Genomic DNA, 20,931 nt, shown 5'->3' on the forward strand with positions numbered 1-20,931 from the left:
GATTAACAACTTGAGTAAGTCCCAGGGAGTTGTGGGGTCCTCAGTGTTTACTTTATGCTGAATTTGGTAGTTGCTGCGAGTAAAGAACTGCTCCCTTCCTCAAAAGTCAAAACCTTGCCTCTGTGAATGGTACCATCACCCCTCACCCCTGCCTGATGTGAGATGTTGCTGTGTTGAGTGAGAAGATCTCCCACTGGCAACATACTCCTCTGTGGAAGGCAGAAGCTTCCAGCTCCCAGGGCTGGAGGACAGCAGGTTCTGGAGCCTTTCTGTGTCACAGGGATAGGATACTCCTGAAAACCCAAGTCATGGACCTTCTCCCACTCTTACGGAGCTCAGAAACACACCCTTGTATTTCTCCTGCACTTCAAGCAGATTCAAATTGCTCTTTTCTAACCACCCTGCAAAATGCTAGCAACACAGTTTTTGGAGCTTGAAAGTCACTGCAATGTGACTTTAGCTTTCAGAGACAAGTCATCCCTTTACACTTGCAAGATCAGGTGAGATAATATGGTAAGAATGCAATGAAAGCAACACAGAGTTCAGGGCATTTTGCAAAACCCACTGGAGAACCCAGTAAATTACTTCTGGACCGGGTTAGATCTGTCTACAGGAATCTACATCAACCTTTTTATTCTACTGTAAAAAGCATTAAACATAAAGATGGATTAAAATTTAGGTTACAATAAATAACATTATGTATATGGTATTTTGCAGCTAATTATTGAAGTTGATGTTTTTTTTAAAAAAAGGCATATGCAGACATGTTAACCTTTTAAAAACCAGCAGGGTAATCTCAGCAATTCAATTCCTATATAAAATGTGGCATAACTTGGCATTATGGGTTTGTGACCTTTAAATTTCTATATCAAGAATTCAATTTTCTTTTGCATTAAAATGTATTAAATCCTGGGCTGACACATCATACAATAGGCTTCAGCTTAGGAGGAATATTTACAGACAAATTACACCCCAAAAGCTAGTTATATATTAGAGGTGGAGTTGGCAGCACCACCTATTGCAAAGGTGGTCTGACACCATTTTTTTAAATGTTTACTTTATAACATTGGCAAGATTCAACAGAATGAACTCTCAGATGTCCTTTTCACGTTTAGAGGTAGATACTTTTTAATCGCATTTTTTTTTAAACAAAAGAAGGAAGTTCACCTATTCCAGGAAATAAAGCAAACTAATGTACCATTTTTCTCATATCTTATAACTCTGATAATCTTCTTGTGAAAAGCCTGAAGCACTCAAATTCTAATTTCAAATTTGTTAATTGGTAACCACCGTGTAGGTGTTTTATTCAAAGGATACATCTTCCCTGTGAAAATCTGTTAGGATTGGCTGAATACTTAGTCTTTAACAAAGAGATTTAAGATTCCTGCCACAATCCAAGGAGACCGCAAGACATTTTTTTTTGAAAATTTAAATTTTAGGAGCTAATTTTCCAGAGTTTTCTTTCACTTCAGATTCTTCTTCAAATGATATCTTCCGACATCTCTCAAGACAGTGCAGGACACAGAGCTACAGACTGTGCAAAGTTTGGGACTGGGCACATTTCTGTATCCAAGTATTTACTCTACCAACCCCAGGCAGTACTAAGAAGTAATGTCCTTGGCTAGATAGAGAGGGGGCCCCAGAGTGATCTGTGAAGGCTCTAAAAATAGCTCAAGGCAATGCAGTGGAGCAACTGCACGAGGACTAGGAAAGGAGCCCGAGTGAGAAGAGAAGCAGTTCTGTCAGTGGCTAGAGAGGCAGACAGAAGAGGGACAGCAGAGTGGCCTTATGCTGAGGCAAAACACGGGGAGATTAGAAACTACACTGAATCAGAAGATAAAGAACCTAGCAAGGGATTGGGACAAGAGTCCAACTGAACATTATTATGTGGCTGTATAATCAAAGACTATTTTCACATATACACACTGGAGCAACCCTAATATGTCAATGCCAAATCTATGCATACTTCCCTTTGGAATCTTATTAAAAACCCCAAGAGACTGATACGCACTAACACACAGACACAGACAACTGACAGAGCTTCAGTAACAACAGAACAAAAGTGAGCGTACACCTAGAATGCAAGTAAAATCTGAATCCTCCTTAAGGTCCAACTTACAAACCTCCCCAGAGTGTTTATGTTATAAACCAAAGCCACACGTAAGCATAATGTAAGAAGAGGAGGCACCAAGATGAAACATCCATCAAGAGGAAGGGTTAATTCTTCTGTCTCTGGAATTCTGCTGGATCTTTACTATCCAAAGTGGAATTGACATACTCTTAAAGTAGTTTCTTTGCAAATTTCCTTGACACGGATCTGTCACTAGTCTTAAATGAAAGTGAAGGACAACCAGAGGGCAATCATTCAAATGGCCATTCAGATATCCAGATTCCAGATATTCAGATTCATTTTAGAAGAAAGATAATTACAGAAATTAAATAAAGAAAAAAGGAAAAAAAAGGTGATTTAGGCTAATGGCCTGCCGCTGCAAAGCTCTGAACTGTTTTCTTAAGCCTAGGAAGCAATGCAATTTCCATACAGATTCCTCTACCTGCTGTTTTTCTTTAACACTTGAACAGACAAGGAATATGATGAGACAGAGTCAATATTGCCATCAAATAACAGTAAAAATTCTTTTCCCATATACACACTGAAAAATGGAGGTTTGATTCATATTCTTCCTCCTTAATTTAACAGCAGCAGTAAGACAATACAGAGCACATGCATCATATTCCTGCCACACACACAGAGCTGCTGCATTAGGACCATCAGCAGCAGCGATCCCATCCACTGGTATTTCCCCACATTTCCCTTCTTGCATGATGGAGAGAGGCCTGTTAATTAGCAGAAGGATACTTAGTAAAGGCCAAATAATAACACAGAAGGAAAGGGGTGTTTTTTTGCTTGTTTGTTTTTTTTTCCTGGTAACTCCTTCCCTTCACAAAATGGAACTAGGAGAATTAGAAAAAAGAAGTCTAATCTGGCTTTCTAAGGATCAAGCTACTAAGCAAGGTTATGGTTGAAATGTTGCTCCACTTATATATAAAACCACCCTTTTCAGAAAATCCCTTTATTCCAATTGAGATACTTTACAACATCAGGTAGAACAAAAGAAATTAGCTCAACTATGAAGATTACCCACAGAGCCTCTGCTTGGAGGCTGCCACTAAAAATCCATGTGAGAGAGACTTTTTATGAGGTGTGGGGCACAACTACCTCTTTTTGCTCTCTGTTTGAACCGCACCTGTACACCTCAGTTCTCATCACCTGCCAAGAACAGAGCAGAAAGATTTTTTTGTTTCACAGGAAACAAACTCTTAAACAAACTCTAATAACTGTTTCATGCTGCGTTTATGCATAACAATACAGCCCTGTCGAGGCACCCCTCCCACCTGAGTGATTCATGGAGACAGGAAGGACAGCACCATAACTTGCCTACAGTTAAGTTTTAAATAAAATGAAAGAAATTATTCGAGCTATCACACCTCTCCAATTTTCAAAACATAAATCTTGAAGGCTTGATGAGGACAGATGCTTTCCTATTTGTGTGTACTTCTATATACCATGCATTTTTCATTCCCATTTACTATCTACTTACATAGAAAACAGAGCTCTTCAACAATGTCACAAACATTTTCTAAGTGCGCTGTAGCTACAACTTATGGATCACCCATAAAATACAAGGCTAACGTATATGACTAACTCCCCAAGTCTGGTGGCCTGTACTTTCACAAATTCAATCCCCGCTCCCAAACATGCAGTGTTCCATCTGAAACTGTTGCAGAAATAAAACTGACACAAGAATCCCACTGCCGTTGTCTCCAAAGGCCCTGAGATCTTACACGGCTTTGGCTAGGAAGCTTCAGATGGCAGAAACTACGTGAAAATGAACACAGAACAGAAAGCCTGGTTGGTTGATTTCCCTAAATTACCTTGACTCTAGCAATAAAATATTACTAAAAGAAAACAGTTAGATGAGACATTAGCAACAGGGACATAGGTTTAAAACTTCAAGTAACTTCAGGCAGACCCATTTAGAAGACTATCACGAGGTATCTAACATATTGTCTTCTTTCCAAAATACAGCTCTTATTAAATATATACATTTTACAGTGCCAGGACTCAGACTGTTAACAGAATTGTACAGATATATTTGAATGACTGATCTCTAAATTAGCTAATTGATTCTTCTCTCTGAAACAATAATGATCAAAAGAAGCTGCCTTGTAATCTATATCTTGTAATATTATTTTCGCGCAATACGTTCAAAAGACAAAAGCAAAATGCTAAACTTTGTAGCCATCTCTAACAATAAGCATACATCTGAATAAATTCTGGGACAGAATTCCCTTCGGTGTCCATGACTTGAAGACTTTAAGAAATACAGCCTAAAGAATACTGTAATGTCAGCCTAGGGATCTTCTTCTGTTACTATGGTTTAACTGAGCCTGTCCATCTAACAGGCAACTCATTCAGTTTCCTTAAATTCACATTAAAAAAGCAACTTTTGCTACTTCAGTACTAAACTATTAAAAAAAAACATCACTTACTTCTTTCTTATAATCCAAGGCAGCACATATTCTAACAAGCAAGTGACTCAAACTTACATTTTCCTGAGGTTGGGCAATTTCTTGAAGAGTCCGATAGCTTCCAAAACAGAAATATCATTGTCATTCAAACGCCTGAAAGGAACAAACAAAAAGACATTCAATACTTCATAGATGTCTGTAGATATATCTCTGTGACATACAGGGCTGCCAAAGAGAGAACTATGACCTTTGTTAAACAAGACATTATCTGCCATCTCTCTCAGACTCCTAGAGTGAAAAGAGTTTAGCTTTGAAGGAAAGGGAACATAGAAGACTACAGTAAAAGTTTAGGATGCCTTTAAGAGTGTAATGCCAAAGGACAGTGTCAGAATGCCTTCTTCTTCCAGTACACAGGATAAGGGATTATTAACCTTAACCATTAAAAAGCCTTGATTGCGTGACTAAACCTCCCTCACGCATTCTGCTAGAGAAGACATGCAATTGGAGATATGGTCCATGTAAACAGAAAGGATCTGATTTCAGATCCTTTCCCATCAAAGTCTACTGGTCTTCAAAATTAATGCAAAGGCCACTGTCTTGGCAGGCTTGGGATGCAAAATTCTTTCTCTGATTACATGTAGCTCCATTTTTCTGTGTAGAGACTTTGCTGTGTTTCTGGATGTCTGTCTCATATTTTTCTATCTTAACTTCAGACCAACAATTTTTATGGGGGTTTAAATCGAATACCTTAAGTATAATAAACAGAATACTAACACAAAAAGAGAATTGTGTTTGAAGGGGCTAATACAGCAAAAGAACAAGATTCTTAAGTTGCTAAGTAATGAACATGTTTTCTCACATTCTCTTTAGCAGTATATTATATTTATAATTCCTAAGACTCTCTAAAAGTAAACAAATTTCATAAAATCACTTATAGCTTAACAATACATTAGTTTTAGTGAGAGCCATTTCACTCAAGTAGCAGGCACTGCTGTGATGGAACGAGTTCCTGATCACAGATTTAACTCAAAAGAGTTAATCCATTTCTTAAATAAAAATGACCAGATGCAAAGACAAAAGACTCAAAGGTAGAACAGAAAGGAACCATACAGCTTGGACTACATAACAGGTCAACACTTCAAGACGACACATGCAGGCAGCTGACGCACAGGGCCATGGCTCCTTTCTCATCCCACAGCTGGCATGAATGCTAAGGAAATGAGAGAGTTGTAGTGCTCCTTTGAAATAAAATCAACTTCCCCTTTTTCACATGGGGAATAAAGTAGAAGGTGCCTTGAATTGGTCTGAGTCCCTTTTACAGCCTTTAAAAATTAGGAAAACCAACAGGCCCTGCTGAGCGCACCTTGGAGAGCCAGCACTTACAGATCAGTAGTATATTCAGGAAGGTGACTGGGTAATCGGGTGAGTTTTTGGTTAGAGCAGTCTACAATTGTTCCCTCGCAGCGACACTTCTCAGGACAGACAAGGTCCATGAAACACTTCCCGGTGAATTTACTTCTGTAATCCTCTGACCCTGCAATAAAAGGAACATATATTCCAGCAAACAGCTCCTGATAACTGCAGCAATCAGAGATTTTATGGAATCTATTCTCAACACTGCCTCCTGTCAGCTCCCAGCTCCTGCACACAATTTTAATACTTGCCAAAGATTTTGTTCAGTAATTTTTCAAATTACTCCCAAGACTAGCTTCTGTTTTTTCACACTTCTCGTGATAGATTAATTCCTTGTCTAACAAGCCTACCTGTTAAGGTATTTTTTGAAGCACATCTAATTAGCTGTTGGAGTCTGATTCAAAGGATCTCCAGCAAAGTTACTTTTTCCCATTTGGAACTTAGTCCAGCAACAAGGAAAAGGGATCATATGAAAGCAGGAGCTGTCTTGGTGCACTCAAATGACAAAGGACTTTTAAAGGTATCAGTAAAAAGCCAAAATTTTCAGACGTCAGCTATTAGAGTTATTTTTGAGAGCAATCTTTTATGAGAGAACTTTGTCAATATTCCAACAATTAGATACCTTTATTAACTATGTTAAACAAACAGCAGAGGAAAGTAATAGCAGTTTAAATCATTTTCATTTTAATTAAAGAACGGGTAGACCATACTTAGTGAGAAGCACTCCCTAATGTACCATTATATCATGACTGCCAGACCTCTTTGACTAGCTTTTTGACCCGTTCTAATGAAATGCTTTTCCAATTAGGCTCAGGGAACTAATCTGTCCTTTTCAGGTTTGTTTTTTTCTCTTTTAATAACAGCACATTGGAAACTTGATCTCAGTGCTTCAAGGAAGCAGGAGTATTAATAAATGTGTATGTAAGCAAAGTGTTGCCAAGACCCCGCCATGCAATACCTGCCCACTCACTTCATATTTCATAACAGAAGCACCAGAATTGTCTCAGGAACCTTGTGTAATGCTCAGTGATCATAACTACCAAGAAGTATTTTTTAAGTTTTCCAGAGTTTTAAAAGTCAATTGCTAGGCTTTCTCAGGAATGATCTGAGCAAGTTCAGTTTTTAAGAACCTGAAAACATCAATAAAAACTTAAACCTGAACTGGAATTTGGTTTTAGAGACTTGATGACATTCATCATCTGCTTCCCCTTCCCAGACTGATAAATACACCACGGTGCATTTTAGGACCGCGTACTATTTTCTGTAAGAAAAAAGAAGTCACCTAAGCCCACTATTATTTTAATTTATGTTACACATTACCTCCACAGGGTGATGCAGTGAAAGCAAGCAATTCTGCAGGCAATCTAACATTTTGATTCCACAGAAACACTTCGATTTATTTTGTAATTCTGAACTAGATTATGAGAAACATCACATACTGCTTTGTACATTACCACTTCTGTGGTGCTAAATACTTCGCAGGTTATCATGCTTATTGCAAATTATACATCTAAAGTGAAACTTGACTACTGTTTTTTAGCTTGACAGCACAGCACTTAAAATATTAGGACCACTGGGCATTTTAAAGTATTGTAAAAACACACTCTAAGCCTTTCCCCACAGCACCATCATTTAAACTCTTATCCTTCCAAAAAAACCCGTCTGATTTCCAGTCCTAAAAATTCCAGGCTTGGTAGTCAGGATAAAATGTCAAGCGATGAACATATTAGGGCTTGATTACAAGAACATACAGTTATTCTTTCTTAAGCCTGTGAGACAGTGCATTTGGTTGTTTATGATTCCTTGGAAATAATGCCAAAGATGAACGGTTATCAGGACCAGAGTTTATTAAAACTGCTGCCATTACAGTATGCCTTGAAAAACCCACAAAATTTTTCAGCAAAGTGTCTTGGAAATCCCCAAATTAACCCTTGAAGAAGCACTTCTAATTTTCACTGTAAAAGCTTTTTTTGAAAGAATAATCACAAATGTCATGAAGTTGCAGAGGGTAAAAATTTATTAAGTATAATTTTTAGTCTACTGATGGATACAAGATTCATCTTCCTATTGGAACAAAGGAGAACAGGAAAGTAAGCGGAATGCTTTATGGAGGAGAAAAAGGGGTATCCAACATTAGAGGGTGAAAATCAGTTTTTGGTTTTCTCTCAAGCTTTCTGGCAAAGTAAATAAAGAATATTTACTGCATTTTGACTCAGCAGTCTCACTGTCTTGATGGCATACAACTTTCCACACTGCATCAGCTATAAGAAGTTGATCTTGCCTGGGCATCGGTCCACTGCCTCCACACTTGCAACAGGGGAAAGCCCTCTCATCTCAGCAGCAGAGGAAGTGAGCAAACATCACCTTCATACTTTTCTTTTTTCTCTCTCTTTTTTTTTTCCTTTTTTTTTTTTTCTTCTAAATGAGTTTAAATACAAGTTACCCAGGTAAGCACTGAGTCAAAAGCAATCAATAGCATGTATATGCTTAGCAAGGACTCAGTCACCCGTTAGACTGTGAGACAGCAGGAATCACCTGCCAAAGACTAGATAAAATTTACTACTTGACCTGAGCCTTGAGATCACTTGGACAGGTGGCTGCTCTATTAAGATATTCCCATCTCAGATACTAACGTGAAATTCAGCCATCTGCTTGCAGAGCTATTTCAGTGCGTATAATCATTTCTACACACAGGGCTTTATCAGCGTACTACTACTGCAGGGCTCTGAGTGAACATGACAGGATTCAGGAAGTACAGTTAACCGTCACATGCGTGTAGTACTTCTTGCACGCTACAAAATCACCCGTGGAAAGCCATGGAAAAGAGATGCAGGACAGGCACAGAAGAAACACTTGGCTTCATTTTCCTATTCCAGACCAACCTTTTGGTCATTTTATTATACCTGAAAGCACGCATACTGAGAACTCTGTGAAGCTTGGCTGAATGTAAAACATGACCTGGGAGCTTCTAGTAATTCCAAATTAAAAAGACTTACGTTTGCTGTAAAATGAGCAGCCAAGGCAACAGCAAGGCCTGTGTTTAACTGAGGGCAACTGTGTTTATCCGAATTGCTAGTTACGCTGATAACATTTTCATTTCACAACCTATGTGACACCACTACTAGGTACCAGAGTATTGCAATTCCTCAGTATCATAAAACAAACACACAAGCCATTCTACAAAACAGCGGCATTGAGATAAAGAAACACCACATTTTCAAGTGCTCAAAAATTTTAGGTGCCTTTCTAATACCCACATGGAGAAACTAATCAACAGAGATAAATACTTTTTTGTCCTTTTCTTCTTTTTAAGCATTGTTTACCAAACCTGATTTCAGATTTTAAAATTTAGCTTTGCCCAAAGGACTTAAAAGGAGTGCTGGATGATCTGTTCTGGAAAAAAAAAATCAAGCTGTCTCAAGAGGGGCTTGAATACTGACCTGCTATATTCATTCTAGAAAATATGGATCCAGCTGCCTCAAATTTGGCACCGAAAATATGATCACAGAGATCACTTGGTCTAAAACTTGTACAAAAAGCAGGAATCCCGACACTCACTTCTTCATGTAACCACTAGATCACAATTCTCACAGGTTTTCAGGAGAAAAAGGAGGTACATTGTTTGTCATAATTTCACATTGGTAGTATGAATTCTTATGAGTAATTACGGAGAAAATCTAAGAATCTCAGATGTCCTTCTTCTGATGGCTCCACAAAAGGTATGTAAGCACCTCTTGGAGCACCTCTCCTATGAAGACAGGCTGAGAAAGCTGGGGTTGTTCAGCCTGGAGAAGAGAAGGCTCCGGGGAGACCTCAGAGCAGCCTTCCAGTACCTGAAGGTGCTACAGGAAAGCTGGAGAGGGACTTTTCACAAGGGCGTGTAGTGATAGGACAAGGGGTAATGTTTTTAATGTGAAAGAGGGTAGATTTAGATTAGATATTAGAAAGAAATTCTATACTGTGAGGGTGGTGAGACACTGGCCCAGGTTGCCCAGAGAAGCTGTGGCTGCCCCCTCCCTGGCAGTGTTCAAGGCCAGGCTGGATGGGGCTTTGAGCAACCTGGTCTAGTGGAAGGTGTCCCTGCCCATGGCAGGGGGGTTGGAACTAGCTGATCTTTAAGGCCCCTTCCAACCCAAACCATTCTGTGATTCTATGATTCTATGTAACAAATTTGCAAGATGGGGCAGTATTTCCATACAAGAAAACTTCTGTACAAGGGCCTCTAAGTCCTTTATGAATAGGTGTTATTATCTCTACTTTACATAGGGGGAAAGTTAGGCAGAAGTATGTTAAGGATCTTATCTAAGCTGTCAAAGCCAAAATAGCCCATTTGGGTATGCTGACTCAGCTTTGTGCTATGTAAATACTGGATAATACTGTTTTCCTACAGGCCATGTTACCCATGCCATTGCAAGATATAAAAGATAATGCTTTGCAGACTCTCCTGAAGTTCTTTTGCAATATACTTCTTCATAAGGAAATACCAGCACGTTAAGATTGCTCAGATCAGGTCCAAAGTTACGTTAAGTAGCAGGCATCTTGTTACAGAAATAGCACCCAAAGTGTACCTCAAGTGAAAGGACTCACTGGACAGCTCAAATAGAGAGATGTAGCTTACATCATTTATAAGGTAAGAAAACAAAAATTATTTTTCATCTCTGTAGGTATGGCTGGAATCACCCTGGGATCATACTGATCAACAGGATGCCTAACTTTGTCATTCTAAGAGCAATTAAACAGATTAATTACTTAGAAATGGTTATTCTGCATGCAAGCCCTCTGGAAAGTCTGTCACAAACATCACTAGGGCTCCCCTGCTGCAGTGCCTGGGAGTCCAGTTAAGCAACACTTCACCTTTTTCATTTTTCCTGTGTGAAAAGGGGAATCTCTCACCTTTTGATGCTTCTGAAAACAGCAGAAGTATCCCAGCATGCCATGCGGCAGGGAGTATGCGGCCTTCCATGGTGCTTGACAGAACCATGTTCAATTTGTATTGTTCTACCACATGGTTAGATCAAGCACAAAGGAAAACCCCATGAACAGCCAGAGTCAGGGTTAGGCAGCGCCAAAGAGAGAAGAGCGTTGAGAGGAAGCAGCATGGAGAAGCACAAGCTGAAGGTTCACGGAGAGCTGCTCTCCACTCCACCCATGCAAAAAGGTGCTGGATACAAGAGGTCATCCTTTATGCTACAACTGCAGGAACACCCTGGAGCACAATTGGGGTTAGTGTACAAAAACAGAGCCCAGGCGAATTCAGAGACAGAACTAATATGATAGAAAATACTACCAAAGCACTGCAAACAGCTCCTTCCAGGAAGGATGTGCAACTTCCACCACATATGGAATGCCCAGTCTACACTGCTCTTTATTAGCTACTTACTTTCTCCTGGTGTCTCCTTTCAGTATAAATGCCATTTTGGTTTGCTCCATTTATTTAAATACAACCTTAGAAATATCGTAGCTCAGATTAATAACAGTATATTCTGAGCTGATAGCCAAGCTCTGGCATTAAATGCTCCCCAAGCTCTCTTTGAGCTTGATTTCAGCTCCCAGTGGCCTTTCATGCTGGTGGCACTTACACTGTAATTACCACTGCTTTTCTTTTTTTTTTTTTTTCTTTCAACTGCATCTTATAGCAAGGAAGCACACACATGCTACTACAGACATATTAAGGCAAACAGGAGTATTTTGTTACTCTGTTTCTTGGCATAATATTGTTGGGCTTTGTACATCATTCGCTGATGGAAGCATTCTCTCTTTCCAACATCCTGGATTATTTCAAACAGCTGAACTTCTTGTAACTCATTCCTCAAACTTTGACGTATGAAGTAGGGCATTTAGTTTTGGTTTGACTGCTCCTACTGAAATAAAACTCCCATTGACTTTAATGCCTGCAGAGCTATCCCAGTGGAGAGTGCTTGTGAAAGTTTCATCTCAAATGTTCTTGCAGGCTTCATGAACGAGACAGGAAGTGGCTGTCCTCTGCAACTGCTCAGAACATTTTGCTGGACTTCAGTGAAGGTCAATGCTTGTGCTTTTAAAAAAACCATCACTCTCCTTAGTAAGGGGTTTGCATTGCCCGAAGAACAAAGTCAGCATCAAGCACATTATTCATTGCCTACATAGAGAACAATTCAAGTACTTGAACAGAGATGACAGATAATACAGCAAAGGGCTCTGCTTCTCCATTTTGCTGTGAATTGGCATTATTACGCAGGAAGTCAACACACAATTACTTGGGAACACCAGAAAATAAGTACAGTGTTAACTTAGTCACCTCATTCTGTGGGTGTGCATACAGCAATGAAAGACAATTTGATTTGTCTATCTTTACAATCTAAGAAAGAAACTAAAGCAGCTTTTTATGGGAACCTAACGCAATAAACCTTCAATCCCCACAAGCTGCCAAACTAGCCAGAGTCCTAACTGATACAAAAATTAGATTATTAATTTTCTTTTGTGACTCATGCAACACGGCACGGAGGCATTAATTTTCTTCCATGATTCATTCAAAGTATGCATAACCCTGGAATCCACGCCTCATTTATTTAGAAATTATACCTATGACTAGCATTCCTGCCAATAATTCTGCATGGCTCTAGCAAACAAGGATGCAGAGTTCCATATCCTTATTCATACACTGGTTTAATAATGCAGCAATTCTGGCATGGGCTCTTCAAACAAATTCATCCACCTTACTCTGCAATGAGAAGTAATAGTTCATACCTTCCAAAGACTTTTATATTATATACTGATTTTCAGTACTAAGTTGAATATCTGTAATAAACTCAGTAATTTCAGTGTCAATGAACTCTTTCAGTCCTATTGGAAACAAATGCAGTCAGAGCCCTGCAAACGTCTTCCTGAGAAACCCCTAGAGAATATTTTGAACAAGTCTATTCCTCTGCTGCACTAATTAAACATTGCTTACAATAACTGCCTAAGCTAATCATCAACTACAATGAACAAGAGGTACCAGCACACAAAGAAAACTCTGCCAAAACCCTAATTTATGTCCCCAGAATACATGAGAGGCAAAATACTCCACATGCACATTCTGGCCTTTCTGCTTGTTGCAGACTATCGCAAAACATGTGCAGGAGCATAGCCTCCTCCTCGGGGAAGCACACTATTTTCTAAATTACATTTTAAAAAATATTCCATAAGCCTTTGGATGTACATAAGATCATTCTGCATAAATGTTAGCAAAAAAAATTGTTGAAAAAGGAATACTCGTATCTCCAAATATTTGCCAGTTTTCATGAAAAACCCCACCCTTTAGATATACTCTACATCCAAGCAGCATTGTCTGGTTTGCTCTGGGTTTTAATCTGAGAATCTGTTTGTTTATCAGTCACTGAATCCACAGTTTGCTAAGAATTTGTGTATAGGGCCCTATTTTTAACTGTCCCGTCAAGCTGTAACACCTCAGGAGACTGCCGCAGTCTCAGAATAGTCAAATGAAAAATTATTGTCCAATTGCAGGCTCAAACATTCTTGCACTGGTTTTAGCTGACTAGCTCTCTTCGTGCCAATGCCGCTCCAATTATTTTCTTTATCCTATTCAAGTGACTGCTATACACACAAAAAGGTGATAATTTTGCATCTCTGGTAAATGTTGCTCAGCTTAATCTCAACACACCCAATGGCAGTGTGAGAGAAGAGAACAAACTATGTCCCACCTTAGTTTTTGAGGTATCTGGGTTACAAGAGTAATCACTCGGCTTTCTGCCAAAGCTAATGAAGACACCTCCAGAGGACAACTCAGATCTCAAGTGAGGAATCTATATTGCTCTGTACTCTGCCTACATGGGGAATCTAGGACAACAATGTTATTTGGATGCCCAAGTGATACGGATGCATCTGTGACTCAACATTCATTCTCCCGCCATTCACTGCCTCTTTACTATAATTGCAAATAAGGATGTTGGCTGGTAACAAAGCAGTTCAGATGTTTAGTTTTTTTGATGACTAATTCAACTCAAAAATAAAATAAGGCAAAGCCTTAAAATAAACTTCTTAACTGGAACACGTCAATTTACTTTCTTACTAAGAATCATACTCTCTGCCAAACAGACCCACCAGCTCTCTGTTAGTCTTATGCTTCCTTGTGTAAAATGATTTCCATTCTGCCTACTTTCCCCCTACTGCAGTGCAGGAAGCCTTCACCAGAGTGTTTGTTCATCACGAGCTAGTGAAGGATTAGAGTAACTGACACAAATATTAACATAAAGATCTGAATTGCTATCAAAGATTTACAGAAAAAGAAGGGCTATAATCAGTATACAGTACAGCCAAATTACTTTTTCAATAGGAACATTTCTACAGTACAAGGGAATTTAGTTCCATTACTATTAGTCATAGCAGTCATGTTGTGTTCTCTAATGACTTCAACTTCAGAAAAATTTCATGCAAACCAAAGCTCAAATATACTCAGTTACAGTGTATGGTGAAGACTTCAAGGTTCATAATTATGAAGTCAGTCTAGGATTTAATCTGCAGGTGATTTGTTGCTGTTAAACAGCCTTCCATTCAGATAGAACTATTCTTATGCACAACAAATGCATATCCTCAGTTTCACTATATTCAGAGAGGTACTTTTGCTGAGTCTTTGTGTCTTTCAGGGGGAAAAAAAAAGTAGAACACACTTAATAAACTTAATAAATAACTTAATAAAACCAAAACAAAACATACCAAAAAACCCTACAGAAAGAAATCTGAATGCAGTTAATTTTCCAGTTGTCCAGATCATAGGCAATGTTTCATATTCCTTTCCCTCACTCTGCTCAAGCAAAAGCACTGGTGAGCAAAAGTGCTGGAGCTTGGCCTCAGACAAGATTTCTCTCAAATGTGACCAGGCCTAGAGCATCCTGTAAAGGACTGTCAATCTCCACCACTGTCACCCCCCGCATGGACAAGCCTACAAGCTGTCAGGAGACCAGCATGCTAAGGGCAGGCATAATTGCGAATCCCTGAGCACGTGTCACTGCAGCACTGTAACAAGGCAGACAAGAGCGGGTGGATATCAGTGCTTTTCATCAAGCAAATAATGCTAAGAGCAGGAATATGAATACGTAGTCTGTAAATGACTATTTGCTTACTAAAAATGGAAGGAATTTGCAAAGTTGTCATCAGAGTGATTGGCAAATTATGGGAACAACTGAGAGTGTTTCAATCAGATAAATTATGTAAGAGCTGGATTAAATTCACTTGCCTTTCATGACTTTTAAACACTGGTTGAGGAGTAACAAGATATTGCACCTTTCATTTTGAGAGCTCAGGGAGCTTAAATAGTGTCCACATGTCACTAAGAGCAGAGAAGGGGATAACCTAGGGAGACCAAGGGACAGGAAACGTATGAACTGCCGTAGGGACCGGACAAAAAGCCCTGACATACAGCCTGTGCTCTCCGGACTAGGAACACTCCCTCGGTTGCAGTTCTATGCTTCTAAGGCTGAAACAATGCAGAGAAGAGAGAAGGAAATGTCAAGTGATCACAAGAAATAGGAACTCTGTTCCAAAGTAGACAGGTAACCCAAGAAAGGTGAATATGTATGAAGACAGAGACTGGAAAAGACACATAAAGAATTAGGAGGAAAACTGCAATTAGTAAGAAGTTTATCAAATCCCTTTGAAAATTATGAGTGAACAATCAGCAACTACATTACTATCTACTAACAGGGGATAACACAAGAGATATGAAACTAGCCCTAAACATGCAAGCTCTGGATCCATGTGTACCACAGAGGCTGACTTTGATTTGGGTTGGGTTAACACGAGACAGTGTCCAAAAAGGAGAGAATTGGGCTGGCAGATGGTTCGTTGTCCTCCTCCTGTTATTCCCTGTGCTTTTGGTTTGTACAGCACTATCTGGAACTGAAGCAACTAATTAAAGTCAGTTAGGTATGATGTATGCCCCCATGCAAGAGGAAGCAGGAAGACAGGTTTACTTCATAGTATTTCAAATATTAACCTTATTTCGAAGATTCTTATTTCTAAGAATTAGAAGACAAAAAGCTTTCATGGTGTGATGCTCGTAGATATACATACGCTTTGATCATTATCAGAAATGGTTTGTGTAGTTACGGCAGGTGGAACTTTCATCGCTTTTGAAATACACAATATACTGAAAAATGCAAACATATCGCAGGGGAAAAAAAAGATATACAGCTGAATACAAGGGCATCTGTCTGCAAAAGCTATTTCATACACAGTGTCACACAGCAATCAAGGATCCTGCCAACTCTTTTAAGTGACAATAAGCTACCACAGAGACAACACAATCTGCTCATACATTCATTTCCTTTCCTCCTAAAGCCCAGTGCTGCTTTAGAAAACAAAACTGCTGTGTAGTGAACTCAATCAAATGCTACTGGGCAGATCATCTTTGTTGTTCTTTTTTCCCCCTATTCCCACTAAGAATGGGAGCCTCCAGTGACCTAAGGCTGGCAAGCACCATTGGATCCTTAGGTGGTCATAGTGGGCAGATGCAGTCAAAAGGAAAATGTCATCAGAATTTTATTGTTGCCACTGAAAATGACAGTATTTCCCTTTTCTAATCAGGTGAGAGAATTAGTCACTGCCTGTTCCTTCAATATCTTTCAAGAAAAACCTTTTTAGTCTCAGATTCTATAACTGTGGGGAGAGAGTTGAGCAAGGGGAAGATTTATTATTATTTTGGTGCATCGCATTAAATGGAAGGTAGGAAAACTCAAGAAACAGTATCGCAGTCTGAGGCTTAAACATATTCAATAGTATATTCAACAGCTTTGCCTGTCTCACAGCCCCGGGCAAAAACATGCCCCTGTCCCTGCTGTTCTTTCAATTTCATGCTATAATGCTTCCAATTCTCCTTTTAAAAAGAATTATGTACATTATCTACCTGTTGCACAGAAACTCCTTCCTATGGCCACTCATAATCTTTGCAGATGTTGCTCCATCATTATCAGTAAAACTTGAGTCGTTTGGTTCAGGGAGGAAATAGCATCTGGGAAAAGTGCCTTGATGATGAATTAAAAAAAGAAGGGAAGTTCTTCTTGTTAAATACTATCTAAAAGGATGGTGGGGAGCTAGAATAAAAACCGATGGAAACAACATGCAGAATGAAGTTTTCTAGCTTTTTTTTTTTTTAATTATGCTGCATGGTTTTGTCCTCATGGTTTCATTTAATTATTCAACAGTTCTGTTTAGTCCATCTGCATATCTGAGTGCATCCTCTTGACATTACCTTGTTGATGTTCCTCTACCATTTCAAACTGATGAAACTTCAAACATCTCAGCTTTTCTTCCCCATTCCTGCTAACCACTCCTCTCTCCTAACCTTGTACAAAAAGCACTTCCCTTTCTTCTCTTACTTTACTGAACAATCACGTTGGTTTTCATGCCAGGTCCTTACTGACTTTCCCCTTTATGATACTTTGTAGAAATCAAATGAATGTGGAAAACACACAGATTGCTTTGGGACAACCTCAGAATTTAATGACTTCAGAAGTGGTCCTTTCCCTGATGTCAAAATATTAAGCTCACTTAAGTTTATCTACTCATGGGTGTGATCCTGACACTGGCTGAGTACCTCTACTCCCACAGAGCTCACACTTTCTGTGCAACCTTATCACTTCTCAAAGGTCAAAGACCAGGTCAGGATAAAATCCCTCATGTTGCTTCCTTAACCCACCCCTCATATTCACTGGGTTTTCCCCCACAAAACCATCTTTCTGACCATTGACATGTACTAAATGTATTAAACAAACTACATGAAAATATCAGGATCCTGAAACAAGAACCCTTTGAGCAGAGAGATGTACATTTACAAAAGGATTTAAAATAAAAAATTATTTTCTCATATGCTGAGCAAAAGATGTAAAAACTAGACAGGGACTATCTCACAGCCAGCAAGGACTCTGACAATTTACTAAGCATTACCATCCCAGTGGGATTGTGCAGGCTCATCCCTGGATAACACAAAGCACTGCTCAACAGTCTGACTCTGAATTATGAAGATTCATACCTCATGCACTTTTCTGCACAGAGACGTGCTGGGTTAAAACCTGGGATGAAACATATTCCTCAAAATGAAAACATGGTAAATTCCTGCTAAATGCCACGTCTGAAGCAGCCATGATTCAAAGGGACAACTTGAGCAGAACAGGTGCCAAGGATGTCTGTTCTCTGGATTGATTTACAAACTAAGACTCCTCTAAACCATTGGACGTTCCCCCTGTCTCATGTGAGCAGACAGTGAATTGAGTTCAATGTATGTCATCGCCATCTGGAACCTCTATAGGCAGATATCTTCTCTATTGAGCTTTTGAATAGAATTAGTTTTCATTCAGCTGAAATCTTTGTTCTGAAGCTGTACAATCCCTGCTCTCCTTCATAAGTCAGGTTTATGCTTTTTCCATGTGGTTTTGATATACTCGTAGAACTGGAGACCAAGGCAAAAACAGTCTAATGCCCCAAGGAAAGGACCCCCAAGATAAGAACTCACACAAGATATTATTCTCAGCACCACCAGGTACTGTGTTCTGCATTGCTGCCTTTCATAAATGATATCAGATGGTGTTTGCCTTATCCAATAGCCTATACCATTGTTCAAGACATGCACGCACATACATAACATTAATTTCTCTAGCCTATTAATAAAAGCAGAAGAAAATAACAATGGCAAATTGGGTACAGATTTATACTGATGTGTTTCTGCAGTCTACTTTCCTTTCTAAATTATATTTATGCATTTTCATTTCCAGTTTCTTTAAATATGAATATTACTGACTAATTATCTTGTTACTATGATGGACACAATCCAAAAACCTAGATAAAAGTACGTCGTAATTTCAGTTCTGGTTATAAATTTTGTGGCTTAAGTCACAAATGATTGAAGAATTTAACAACCATGCCCAAGAAAACCTGACTGCAAATGAAGTTATCTTTATTTTATTTTCCCCATAAAGAGAAGGTTTAGCTCAGCATGCTGCTCGCAGAGATACACAAAGCACAACGGCTTTTTTTGGGTTGCTGCCGTTCAGTTTCATGCTGCATCCCCATCTAGAGTCATCAATCTTTTACCACCAGGAACACAATTAACCACAGTATTTTTTTTTTTCAGAGGAAAGACAAAAAATCATAGTAATTTTTATAGAAAACAATGCAAGGTACTCCATCAATAACAGCCATTTTTCTCCTCAGTACACACTAATAGATTTGCTGACTGAAACCTGCTTGTCTTTACAGTATACAAAAATGCAGCAATCTAAACCACATATAACCAATAGAAAAAACACATGAAGAAGCAGTCTGCTTGGTCGTGCTGTATAAGGCAATAAATGTCCTTTTACTGATAGCTGGACCATAAATAAAGAATGGAGAGGGTTGAGAGAAAGGTGTTTATGTTACTTTGGAAGTTATTTTCAGGTGGAAACATTTTTCCATCTAGCTCACAGCACAAAATCTTTGCCTAAACTAGGATGCAAGTTTTGATTCAAAACTCACTAAACCCAAAAATCTTACCAACTTCGATGGCAGTTTTACTTGAATTAATGCATGTTACTTGTGGATATAAAAAAAACCATCTCTGAAAGTATGTGAATTGATGACATCCCCTCACCCCCAGCTTCACTCACATCCTAGGTCAGAAATGCCCATTGCCAGCTGTATAAAAATCTCACTTACACTGTTCTCAGGCTTTTAGGTCTGAGAACTAACTTGAGCACAGGTACTGTGTTAAGGTCAATAAGAGTTTTGCCTGAATACAAATGATGATCCATCCACCTTCCACCCCTTCAAAATATGACATTTGCCACATGGATTCATATACATCTTAATTGTTTTCCTTAGACATTTTATAACCTAGTAATTCTTTAAAATTAAATGTCACAAGCTTTTCTCTTTTTTCTTCTCTTTCTTTTTAAGAGACACATAGAAGACAGCTATAGACTGCCCTCCCCTTTTTTTTTTCTTTTTTTTTTTTAACCCATAAGGTAATTGGTTTTCTGGAGAACTAACTGAATTTTCCAAATTTAATTTTAAAAGATGCTCCATAATATCCATTATAGCAAACACTGTCCTGCAGATTCGATTAGTAGACTCTCTGGACCTGCTTATTTTTGAATTGAAAGTGCAGTACAGCCTGGATAAATGAATTACCTGAGCAGCGGAACTTCTTGCTCTTGATCTGGCTGATTCGTTTGTTGGCAAGGCGACGCGGATTGCTGCATCGAGCGCCGCTGGTTTCTATCGGATTATCCTGCAGGTAATCAGCCAGCCACTTCAAATGGCAGTCGCACACAAATGGATTCTGAGCTAAATGTCTGCGAGAAGGATGGGATGTTTAATCAGAAGTGACCTGTGACACTGTACTCCATCACTGTTTTTCACAAATGCAAACCTGAAGAGTAGAGTAATTGAATAAGCTTCCAAAAACCCAGGCCTGGCGGAAACCACACAGAGCTGCACATGAATGGGAGGATTCTGGAGTTACCACATTTCGTAGCTCATTAAGCCTGCTGCAAGTCCTTTCACAGAGGAAACAAAAATTAAGATAGTAAAGTCTGCCTGAAAGGACGCAGACCTCCTGTCTACAAAGTCCAGTGTTTTCTCCTGAGAGCCTGATATGCTGCCTTTTGAGAGAAATGCATCTTTTTAGATGCACCTGACCTGAACAGCATTTTGTATCCTGGTTTAAAAGAAATTTTATTGGCAAGCTCAGTTTCCTAGGGATCAAAATGTGAATTAGTAAAGTGCCTTGGATCTGTGGGCGAAGCCAGAAGTGATCCAGAGGTCTTTTCTCAAGAGTGAAACTGATATTTGCATATGCTCATCGTGCATAAGAATTGCCCTTATACTTATTTTTTCCTGGACCAAAACTTTTTACTTTTGAGACTGAACTGTTTATGCAAGGTAGAACTTGACTCTACCCTTCACCAAAATTTGCACAACATATTTCCCACACAATTGGAAATAGGTATTATAGCATTGATTTTAACTGGATAT

General features: G+C 39.0%; 1 protein-coding gene across 1 annotated transcript in view; it reads right to left on the reverse strand.

Annotated features, from left to right (window-relative positions):
- The window catches only part of SLIT3 (slit guidance ligand 3), a 524,461-nt gene that overhangs the window by 115,734 nt on the left and 387,796 nt on the right, over positions 1–20,931 (reverse strand). Inside the window, exons 14-16 of the mRNA XM_068417108.1 lie at positions 20,086–20,249; positions 5,914–6,064; positions 4,609–4,683 (exon numbers count right to left, since the gene is read on the reverse strand). Coding sequence (XP_068273209.1) covers positions 4,609–4,683; positions 5,914–6,064; positions 20,086–20,249 — 390 coding nt within the window. The remainder of the gene's footprint in view (positions 1–4,608; positions 4,684–5,913; positions 6,065–20,085; positions 20,250–20,931) is intronic.

Source organism: Nyctibius grandis, chromosome 22, assembly GCF_013368605.1.
Source record: "Nyctibius grandis isolate bNycGra1 chromosome 22, bNycGra1.pri, whole genome shotgun sequence".
NCBI lineage: Eukaryota > Metazoa > Chordata > Aves > Nyctibiiformes > Nyctibiidae > Nyctibius > Nyctibius grandis.